General features: G+C 45.8%; 1 protein-coding gene across 1 annotated transcript in view; it reads right to left on the bottom strand.

Moving 5' to 3' along the window:
- LOC141293481 (uncharacterized) overlaps window positions 1–7355 on the bottom strand; it is an 85278-nt gene extending 77923 nt beyond the window's left edge. The window contains exon 1 of the mRNA XM_073825516.1: window positions 7225–7355. Within this exon, the coding sequence (XP_073681617.1) occupies window positions 7225–7336 (112 nt within the window). The 5' untranslated portion in view covers window positions 7337–7355. The remainder of the gene's footprint in view (window positions 1–7224) is intronic.
- Between the last annotated feature and the right edge of the window lie 4706 nt (window positions 7356–12061).

The raw sequence follows: 12061 nt of genomic DNA on the forward strand, positions 1-12061 counted from the left end.
AGAAAAAAATAACTTTTCTTAGAACTGCACGTTTATATCTCACAATTCTAAGTGAAAAAACCCTCTTTTTTATAACTCGCAACAAATAAAATCAGAATTGTGAGTTTATATCACATCATTCTGAGTAAAAAGTCAGAACTGTGAGATGCAAATTTGCACTGACGAGAAACCCCCCCCCCCCCCCCCCCGAGAAACCGACCACCGACCTTCCTTCTATGGGGTCATGGTGAGCAGCAATAGCAGCCACGTAGACCTTAAGGGTGGAGGGAGACAGCCTTCACTCCAACCCTTGCTGCAAGATGGATAGCACGACTCTGATCGGGCATCTTCGAGGGTCCTCTCTGTGAGAGGAACACCACTCGATGAACAGGCATAAGCGTGTCTCGTAAACTGGGCTCTCACCGAAGGGATGGTGTCTACCACTCCTTGGGCTAGGCCACCTAGAACCTCCGTGTCCCGTCCAGGGACCAGACATGTAGTTTCCAGAGGCCGGGATGCGGGTGCCACAGGGTGCCCCCTATCTGAGTCAGTAGATCCTTCCTCAGAGGAATCTGCCAGGGAGGGGCTGTCACAAGGAGCATTAGTTCCGGAAACCAGGTCCGAGTGGGCCAGTAGGGTGCTACTAGCAGACCTACTCCTCCCTGAGCTTGCATGTCTCTGCGAGAAGGCTCACTGGGGGAAACGCATATTTGCGTAGGCCCCGCAGCCAGCTGCATGCCAGTGTGTCCGTGCTGAGAGTTCCCTCTGTCAGGGAGTAGAACAACTGGCAGTGGGATGTTTCTGGAGAGGCAAACAGGTCTACCTGAGCCTCCCCGAAACGTCTCCAAATCACGCCCACCTCGGGACTCGGCCATGGAGCCAGTGCTGAAGTGGTCTCATATGGAGCAGCCCTAGCGGCGTAACTGCTACTGCCGCTGCCATATGCCCCTGGAGCCTCTGAAATTGATTCAGTGGAACCGCTGTCTTGCTCTTGAACGTATTCAAGCAGTTCAACACTGACTGGGCATGTTCCTGTGTAAGGCGTGCCATCTGACTGACCGAGTCCAACTCCAAAAAGTTTGTTCTTTTCCCAGTTGACCCCAAAGACCCAACCGAATGGGTCCCTGTGTTCGGACAACTGATCCCGAGACTGAGCCAGTATCAGCCAGTTGTTTGAGGTAGTTGAGAATGCGAATGCCCTGCTCTTTGAGGGGAACAAGAGGGAGAGGGGCAGGACTCTGTACTGAAATGCTTGCCCTTCGAACGCGAACCACAGAAATGGTCTGTGACGCGAAAGGATCGAAACATGAATGTATGCGTCCTTCAGGTCGATCGCTGCAAACCAATCTTGGGGACGGACACACCTGAAGATGTGAGCATCTTGAACGGTAGCCTGTGAAGAGCCCGGTTCAAGACGCGCAGATCCAAGATCGGCCGTAACCCACCGCCTTTCTTGGGTACTATGAAGTAAGGGCTGTAAAACCCAGTCCTCATATCGGCTGAAGGGACCGGCTCTATCGCTTCCTTCGCCAGCAAGGTTGCGATCTCTGCACGTAAGACAGAGGCATCTGCCGCCTTCACTGAGGTGAAGTGGACGCCCCTGAACCTGGGAAGACGCCGGATGAACTGGATCGCATAGCCGAGTCTGATGGTCCGAAGGAGCCAACAAGATGGACTGGGAAGCTCTATCCAGGCTCCCAGATAACGTACGAGTGGCACCAACAGGACCACCGACGTACCCGCAGTGGGGCAGCGATAGGGGGCGAAGGGACCCCGCTTGGGCGTCTCTTTGCCGGTCCGAAGCAGGGTGTCTGTGTGATGTGTGTGTTGTGTGTGTGAGATGCTTACCTGAGTTCGGGCAGATGGTGCGTGTGTAGTACGTTTTGCAGCACTCTCCAACCGCTCACTGCCGCTCATTGGCGAGAGGAGACAGTGAGTGAAGTCCGGGGTTGACCCGTCCAACATCCCCCATCCCCTTTGGAGACCCAGAGATAGAAGAAATTGCTCTTTTGTCGAGAATTTGGGTGCCACCGACCAGGAGGCCAGTGGCGGGAAAAAAATAAACAAAAGATTCTCCACCCGGCCCTCCTTCGGGGAAGGGAGTGGGGCTTTCACCATCCTCCGAAGAGCAGCTCCCTCCATCTCTGGGCCTTGGCACTGGTCTTGGTGGGGGCCTGGACGGGCGGGGCGGCCGCCCTGCGACCGGCTCCACGGCGCCATTGTGAAGGCTGCTGCGTCGGCTGAGGCAGGGGGCCGCCCTCCGCAACAAGCAGACTGAGGTGGAGGCAGCAGCCAAACGTCGGGGCAGGATGTGACTGTGCCGCCAACACGAACAGAAGCTTCATTTTTTTCTCTTCGTTTAATCTTCTCAATAGAAGTGAATCGATCGGCTCCGAAGCGAAAAGCTACCATGCACTGCACTGGCTGCCTATTTAAACTCACGCTGTGATCAGTGGCAGCTAGATGCAATCATCACATGCCAATGTGCATTGGCTCGTTTAGTTTTACATGAAGTGGTCACGGTCTCCGACGTGATTTGGAGAGACCGACTAATAGGGAACCTAAATTACTCATACAGATAAGAGCAATACATCATTTCAATCTGTAAAGGGCCCCAAACACCCTCAGATCACAGAGGGTTAACTTAACTTAATTCACAGAAATACATAATATTTCTTAATGTAATTTTTGGAATCTTTTTTCTCAGAATTGTGAGTTATTGCAATGTTGACCTTATTTTATAACTTGCAATTGCAAGTTTATATTATGCAATTCTGACTTCATTTCTCAGAATTGCAAGTTTGTAGATGTCAGAATATCACAATTAGGCTGCCTTTTCTTTATTTCTCATTGAGAAAACACAGCACAGAAGGTGCTGTGGCACCTATTGTATCCGTTAGCATTCTTATTCTTCTTCTTCCGTTTCTTCCGCCACAAGTCTATGGCAGCCCATATAACCGCTTGCAGGAAAGTTGTATAATTTTGCACACTGATAGAGGACAGTACCAACATTTACCATAGCAAGTTTGATGTCTCTAACTCAAACTCTCTAGCGCCACCACTTGTCCGAAATTTTACTTTATTTTCGCTAATATACCACAAAATCAAACATCTTTTTTTCTCTGAATCCTTGGGTCATGCAGAGTCGAATGAACACCAAAATTCAAAAATCGTAGGGTTTAGTTTTTTTTCTATAATTTATTGTTTGTAAAACCTACTTTTTCGAACTCGTCCTAGACGGTTTGTCTGATTGTCACCAAAATTGGCTCAGATCATCTTCAGACCATGCTGGCAAAAAGTTATGGAATTCAAGTTGATTGTACAAACCATTCTCGAATAACGCACTAATTAATTCTACGAAAAGCGTGCAAAATGGATGTGAGGCCATATCTCTGCAACGGTTTGTTGTATTGAGACCAAACTTGGTGTGTGTTATAATATGCATGACCTGAGGCTACCTGCAGTGTTTCGTCACAGTGCCACCTAGTGGTCAGGAGATATAAAAAATGGCTATTTTTGCTTATAACTTCTCACTGCTTTGCCAAAATATCTCAAAGCTCATCCCGTTAGATTCGGAGGAGCATATACAATTTTTCCATGTCAGCTATTTCGAGTGTCGGCCATTTTGAATTTAGCTTTAAAATGCTGTATCTTGAGAACGGATTAGCGTATCGTTTCGACATTAATTACAAAAATGTTCGGCACTATGCCCTGAATGTACATAAAAATTTTGGGGCCCGCGCCACCTTGTGGTCAAAAGTTGTGGTCGAAATTTCGAAAAATGCTAATAACTTATGTGAAAAATGGCTTATTGTAATGAAATTGATCTCAAAATATTCCTTGGGTCAGGCCGAGAACATTGATACCAATTTTGCCAATTTTGGCCGAACTTCCTGTCCGCCATTTTGATGAATGTAGAAAACCTACTTTTTCGAACTCCTCCTAGACCGTTTGTTGGATTTTCACCAAATTTGACTCAGATCATCTTCAGACCATGCTGACAAAAAGTTATGGATTTTGTGTCGATATTCACAACCGTTTTCATTTAACGCATCAACGAATTTGCTGAAAAGATGCCAAAGCGCATCTGAAGCTGTATCTCTGCAAAGCTTTGAGATATTTGCACCACATTTTGTATGTGACATTATCACCTCACACTGATTACACCACATCAATTTGGTAACAGCGCCACCTATTGGTCAAGAGAAATAAATAATTCATTAACTATCAATTATAAATTGTCCAAAAATGCTAATAACTGTAGAAAGATACTAGTGTAATGAAATTAGTCTCAAAATATTCCTTGGGTCATGCCGACAACATAGATACCAAATATGCCACAGTTGGTCAAACTTCCTGTCCGCCATTTTGATTTATGTTGAAAACCTACTTTTTTGAACTAGTCCTAGACCGTTTGTCCGATTTTCACCAAAAATCGAGTCAGATCAACTTCAGACTGTGCTGACAAAAAGTTATGGATTTCATGTTGATAGATGAAACCATTTTCGTACAGCGCCTCTACAAATTTTAGGCTTGATGCCAAAATGATTCTGAGGCTTTATCTCTGCAAAGCTTTGACATAAAGACGCCAAACTTTGAGTGTGCCTTTGTCACCTCACACTAAACACACCACATCAATTTGATAACAGCGCCACCTGTTGGTCAAACCTAATAAGCCATTAAATCGTATCAGTAGGCGTTCTACATCATTTTTGACTAAAATCATCCTAAAATGGCTTCTTTTTACTTATTGTTGCAGTTGGTCTGCTATTCCTGCCATCCTTAGCTCCTCATTTTCCCCTTTGAATGCTTGGCCCTGTAATTGCTGCTTGCAGCTATATTTATTAATTTGTTTGCAACGTTATATAGTCATAAAGTCTTTTTTTCACTGTGTACCACTTGCACAAACACCGCACCCGTAGGTGCTGACATTGTGGTTTCGCGGGCTATGTCACGTCAGAACTCGTAACTGGGAGTACATCGATCTAGTACGAGTTCACGAGTGGGAAGGCACGGGTTTGACTGCCGTTCAGGTGCACTTTCACGTGTAGAAGGTTGGAAAAACACGAGTAACGGGTTGCCTGGAACGCGGCATACATCCCGGTACGCAACAATACGCCACAGTGGCCGCTGCTGGACTGCTATGCTCACAGCCTCATTTTCGATTCAAAATGGCGACAGGCTGAATAAGGCATATACAAACAGAAACTTGAAGGTCTTCACAGCAACCTGTCAAAATAAAAGTTTGGTTTAACCCTCTGGGGCAGCGCACTTTGTGGCAGAAACGGGTTTAAATAGGCATCCACTCAGACATTGTATTCAAATTTCAGAAATAATTACAAAAAAGACGTGGAAACAGGTTAAATTAAATGTGAATTTTTTGAAGTAGAGAGACTTAAATAGTTCTTAATATCTTGTAAAACATACTACAAAAACCTTTGTTTAATTTACAACTTTTAAAAAAAAAATCAACTTTGAATTATTATTTTGAGTCGATTCTTCTTAACTAACTCAGACAGGACAGTACAAGAAACTGATCTGAATTATTAATTTATTAACAGAACTGATCTGGACGGTTCTTGAGTTCAACTCACTGGCTCACTGATCCGTTCACAACAGTTTCTCCTCTGATGTTCTACAGAAGAAACCACTCGGGTGTGAAACAACACAAGGGTGAGTAAATTATGTCAGAATTGACATTTTGGATGAGCTATTCCTTAAATTATGCTTTTGTCTCAACATAAATCCAGTCAGATGCTGATTGACATTTATGCAATAGCCTGTTTTGAACATAGCGAGCTTAAAAACAATTTCTCAACTTACACTTTGACAATAAATACGGAGCCCCTTACGTCACCTGTAGAAGAAAAATAATTAATCCGTGGGGACGGTTTTGCAATTCGTTCCCTCAGTTTATAAACCGTACTCACGAATTCTTAAACTGTTCCCTCGGTTTAACAATTCATGCCCACGGATTAACAAACCGTGCCCACGAATTTCCAATCCGTGCGCTCAGATTTTGTAAACCGTACCCTCGGATTTTGAATCCGTACCCACAAAATCATAATCCGTGCGCACGCTTTCGCAATCCGTTCCCACAGTTTGTAAACTGCTCTCACGGATTTGTGATTATGATAAGCTTTTCACCCAGAGTTAGATACATGCTGCACTATTAATGTTATTATTAAATAAGGCCTATTATTACATTGCATTTAGTTTGAGAGCAAAGGAATGGCAACATCACCTGTACATTATTTGTTTTGTATTGCTTTTTACCTTCTCCTCTCCAAAACTCGTTTTTTTTTTTTTTTTTTTTTTTTTTTTTATTCAGGTAATTTTATATTTTGAAAAATATTATTAAATAAAACAAAGCCGTTTGAACAGCGCTCTTCACTTATTATTTTATTTTGGTACCATGACCGCACTTACAAAACAGGCTTCTTTTTAGCGTTTATTTTACATTAATAACCAATAGAATAAAACACATGGTGTTTTGGCAGCTAATCTATTGGTGATTAATATAAAATAAAGCTAAAAACTCTGTTTTGTCAGTGTTGCACAGTCTCATAGCCTACTGAGAAATAAAGTTTAATAAATGCAAAACAATGCATCCAGCACTTAAACAGGTGTCCTGGTTGAATTTGGGGGCGGGGCCACAAATCCGTGAGAGCAGTTTACAAACTGTGGGAACGGATTGCGAAAGCGTGCGCACGGATTATGAATTTGTGGGTACGGATTCAAAATCCGAGGGTACGGTTTACAAAATCTGAGCGCACGGATTGGAAATTCGTGGGCACGGTTTGTTAATCCGTGGGCATGAATTGTTAAACCGAGGGAACAGTTTAAGAATTCGTGAGTACGGTTTATAAACTGAGGGAACGAATTGCAAATTTTTTCTTCTACAGGTGACGTAAGGGGCTCCGTAAATAAACACAGGTATAATAACGCAGAAAAATAACTCCCGTCAAGTGAAACAACTAGAGAAACATGCTTCTCCCATGCACGCATGCATGTGAGTGAAGTGCACGACACGTGAACGGAGCATTCATCGGAGGAGAATGACGTCATGGTGTTGCATCTCTGATCTGGACCTTATAAGGCACACCAGGAGAGCTATAAAGATATAACGTGCTTTGTCCATTATGCATTATGGTGTTAAACGTTCAATCCAATGATATAGTGCGGGGTGGCCATTTTATACCTTTGCGTTGCTAGCACACATCGATCTCTCCCCCTGATACTCACAGCACTGCAGATAAATTAAGCTCAGTTTCCAGGGTCTATCCTGGTTTTTCCTTTTGAAAGACACTGGTGTCTCAGTGTTTTCTGAGATCTCCTCTGCTGCTGTCGCCATCATTGCGATTATATATTCCGTCTCTCGCATGCATTCCTACTGGAAGCGCGGGATGCTGCGCGTGCGCGTCAAGATGCAAAGTGCGCGCCTTGTAATGTCACTGCTGCTGTTGATAATGTAATTTGAAGGAAGAATAAAAACAACGGAAGGCGTTGTTCTAATATTTTAAGATAAAACAATATGTTATTTGAACAATTACACCTTCCTGAGCCATCAACGTAGAATTATTTTGTTTTTTATTAATTATATATAATTTCAAGTACCACAAACTGCTTGTCCCCACAGCCATGTACAGAGGGAAAGTGCTTTATTTTATAGTCAAAAACAGGATTTTCAAAAAATTTTAAATAAAAAAGTCTATCGATGACTATCAAATATATCGCGTAAATGGCATAGAAAAAACTAAATACCAAATAAATATTAAAGAAATTTATAATGAAAACAGTGGTCCCCTGAAGCTGTCACTGGTGTTACCGTTTGACAAAAGTCTTTAATTTTGGAATAAAAAAATCACACTGATGACATTACTCGACCTCCTCCTTCCTATTGCCTGAAGATCTATGAGGGCAGGCCCATGTTAAGTCCACTTTCTCTTTTCAATTTTCAGGAATTTTCTTATTGATCTCTTGATTTCATATGAAGCTTTTAGTTGATGTCACTGGTGTGACCTACTTTATTGTTAGGGAATTGTAAAAAAACTAAAGTAAAAATGGATAAAACTAATTTAGTAAGTATACCATGACTGAAAACAAGTGGTTTGATAACTAGCAGCTAGGCATGTGCCGGTATCAAATTTTCATGCTGCGATTAATTGATTGAGCTTTTATCACGGTATACGGTATTATCACAATATTTTAATTGCTCAGGAGAAATGGATGGAGTGGTGGTGGGGGAGGGAACAACTTGCATTAAAAAAACAACTTGCATTACAATAGGTGTAATTGTGATTGTCAAAACATTTGGTAACTAAACAGAATTTTACACAATTTTCACGATTTAAATTCTTGGGATTTGATTTCAATCTTGATTCAATATTGACTCTTTGGATAAAAATTAGGTAGGCTACAGTAGATAGCCTACATATAAATTTTTCTCAAGAAAAAAAAATATATATCTCACATAATGCTGTTAATTATGTGTAATTATAATTATACTGATATTATGTAGGCATATCTTTCGGTAAGTTGTACTGTATCTTTAAATAAAAAGTAACAGATGATCGGTTTACTTGAACTGAAGCGCTACAGCGATCGGTCACGTCACATTTACAAGCACCAAAACGGTATTTATTGTCTGAATTTCGTAATAAAATGGACAGAACCTGAGAGCTGAGAATTGTTTTCATATCAAATGTAACCTGCTCTGATCTAGTAGTCTGTCGGTCTCCATGTTCTCTTTGCTCCGTGATTTTTCTCTGTGTGAGAAAATGGATGCGTGGCGCGAGAGCGTGTGAGAAGTGTAAATTGCGTGAGTCTCACGCTGAATGCGTAGAGTTGGCAGCCCTGCTTTTAGAAAGGGGATAAATCGTCGGCAGTGTTCCTCCTTCCGCCATGCTTCTTCTCCATGTGAGGATTGTTTACATTAGACTAGAGTGCGCACTGCGCCGCATGCACACAGTGCTTCTACATGTGGGGATTGTTTACATTCAGAGTGCGCACGTGTTTCGCGCAGCATATACACCGTGTTTGTTTAAGCGGTTGATGGAAAATAAGCTAATGCACGTTCTATAAATATTGTCACAAGGAGGGTCAGAGACGTGCGAATCCATTTGCAGCATTTATTGAGAATAGTCAACAGGCAGGAATAATCACCAGGAAAACAGGAACAACGTAGGAAATCCAGGAAACAGTTCGATACACAGGCAATGGTCGCAATGGCAGGTAGCAGGAATCGTCAACGGGGTACACAGTCCAGAGTCATACACAGAGAAACCAACACAAGGGAAAACGCTCGGAATTACGACCATAGGGAACGGTAAGACTTCGCAAGGTGGCTGTGTGTGTGAGTGGCTTAAATGCAGACAGTGTGATGAGGTGCAGCTGTGAGCAGTAATCAGTAAAAGTGAGAGCAGGTGAATGCAGTGATTAGAGCAGTGGCTTGTGGGGAATGAAGTCCATGAAGTGTGGTGCAAGAGTACATGAAGACAGGATAGACCAGATACATGACAGAGCCCCTCCCCAAGGAGCGGCTTCCAGACGCTCTAACCACATAATACAACCTGGAGGGTGGTGGAGCGGAGGCGGAACAGGGGGAGGGATGGAGAGCCAGGTCCATGTAGGGGTACTGGAACCACGAACTGAGGCGGAGCCGACGGAGGGAGAAGCCATGATGGAGGAAGGGTTGGCTCCTGCCTGGGGCCGACCGACGGAGGTGGAGCCGGTGGAGCCCGAGGTGAAACTGGAGAGTCGATGGTCCTGGGCGACACAGAGGATCCGGAGGACCAAGGCGGAACCCAAGGCTCTGGCGACCCCGGCGGAGATGGAGGTCCGGAGGTACGCAGCGGAGCCGGAGTGACAGAGGATCGAGGCTGTGCCCACGGGAGGGAGGAGGTCCACAGAGCCGGCAGGACGGAGTGACGAGGCGCAGCTGGAGGAGTAGAGTCCAGAGGTGAAGGTGGGGCGACGACTGACCGGGGCGGAGCCGGAGAGACGATGGAGCCTGGAGGAGCTGGTGGGCCGACGGCCGACAACGGAGACGAGGGAGCACAGAGCCGGGGTGGAGCCGCAGGGTCGGAGGGCCGAGGTGGAGTCCAGGACTCTGAGACTGGAGGTGATGGTGAGGGATCCTTCAGTCTGGACACCGATGGAGACTGGCAGTCCCACGGCAAGTCCTCTGCACCGAAGGTGGGATGTGGGTGAGCAGAGGGACTGTCAGGAGACAGAGGTGGCGGGACTGGAGCAGCAGGGAGGGTGGGTGGGAACAGTCCATGCATGAGCTCCGTGACCAGAACCGGGCAGACAGGAATCTCAGGACGACTGGATGGAACCAGCGGAGGCTCTGGAAGACTGGGCTGAACCAGCGGAGGCTCTGGAAGGCTGGGCGGAACCAGTGGAGGCTCTGGAAGGCCGGGCGGGACCAGCGGAGGCTCTGGAAGGCTGGGCGGAACCAGCGGAGGCTCTGGAAGGCCGGGCGGGACCAGCGGAGGCTCTGGAAGGCCGGGCGGGACCAGCGGAGGCTCTGGAAGGCCGGGCGGGACCAGCGGAGGCTCTGGAAGGCCGGGCGGGACCAGCGGAGACTCTGGAAGGCCGGGCGGGACCAGCGGAGGCTCTGGAAGGCCGGGCTGAACCAGCGGAGGCTCTGGAAGGCCAGGCTGAACCAGCAGAGGCTCTGGAAGGCTGGGCTGAACCAGCGGAGGCTCTGGAAGGCTGGGCTGAACCAGCGGAGGCTCTGGAAGGCTGGGCCGAACCAGCGGAGACTCTGGAAGAGCAGGCTCTGAGCGAGCGGTCACAGGAGGGCGCTCTGGCGGCGCGGTCACTGGAGGGCGCTCAGGCAGCGGAGACTCTGGGAGGGCAGCCATCTTGTGCAATGGCTCTGGAAGGGTGACCATCTTGAGAGCAGACTCTGGAAGGGCAGCCATTTTGCGAACAGACTCTAGAAGGGAGGCCATCTTGTGAACAGACTCTAGAAGGGCGGCCATCTTGTGAACAGGCTCTGGACTAGCAGACATCTTGTGCTGTGGCTCTGGGTTGGCAGACATCTTAGGCTGTGGCTCTGAGCTGGAACTTACTGTGGGAAGATGGTCCTCCTCCACAATTCCCACAGTAAAAGGAGAGCCACACAACGAAAGAGCAAGATCCATATAAGATTGCAAAGTCCAGCCCGGTTCAAACATTGGCATGAGGGAAGCCAATGGCTCTAAGAGTCCTCCACGGAAGAAAATCATCAGGCATCCCTCATCCATAGTTGACTGATTCGCCAATTCAAGAAAGTCCCTTGCATACTCCTCAACAGACCGCTCACCTTGTTTTAGATGCATGATCTGTACTGTTGGATGCGTGCTGGAACCCGATGACATCATACTAGCTGCTGGATCCTTGTAGCGGCGAAGTCTTCTGTCACAAGGAGGGTCAGAGACGTGCGAATCCATTTGCAGCATTTATTGAGAATAGTCAACAGGCAGGAATAATCACCAGGAAAACAGGAACAACGTAGGAAATCCAGGAAACAGTTCGATACACAGGCAATGGTCGCAATGGCAGGTAGCAGGAATCGTCAACGGGGTACACAGTCCAGAGTCATACACAGAGAAACCAACACAAGGGAAAACGCTCGGAATTACGACCATAGGGAACGGTAAGACTTCGCAAGGTGGCTATGTGTGTGAGTGGCTTAAATGCAGACAGTGTGATGAGGTGCAGCTGTGAGCAGTAATCAGTAAAGTGAGAGCAGGTGAATGCAGTGATTAGAGCAGTGGCTTGTGGGGAATGAAGTCCATGAAGTGTGGTGCAAGAGTACATGAAGACAGGATAGACCAGATACATGACAAATATAAATTCTGATCTATTATTTTTCACGGTATTTTGAAGTGCCCACGATAACAATATCGTGCATATTCATTACCGCGATTTATTGCATTACCGAATACCGGCACATGTCTACTAGCAGCAGCCATTTTGTAAAATGCAATTTTTCATGAAAATTGTCACTGGTGTTAATTTTCCTTATGGATAAATACATGTACAAAAATGTAAAAAATCATTAAGCTGTCATTTATGGGTATACATAAAA

Source organism: Garra rufa, chromosome 20, assembly GCF_049309525.1.
Source record: "Garra rufa chromosome 20, GarRuf1.0, whole genome shotgun sequence".
In the NCBI taxonomy this organism is placed as follows: domain Eukaryota; kingdom Metazoa; phylum Chordata; class Actinopteri; order Cypriniformes; family Cyprinidae; genus Garra; species Garra rufa.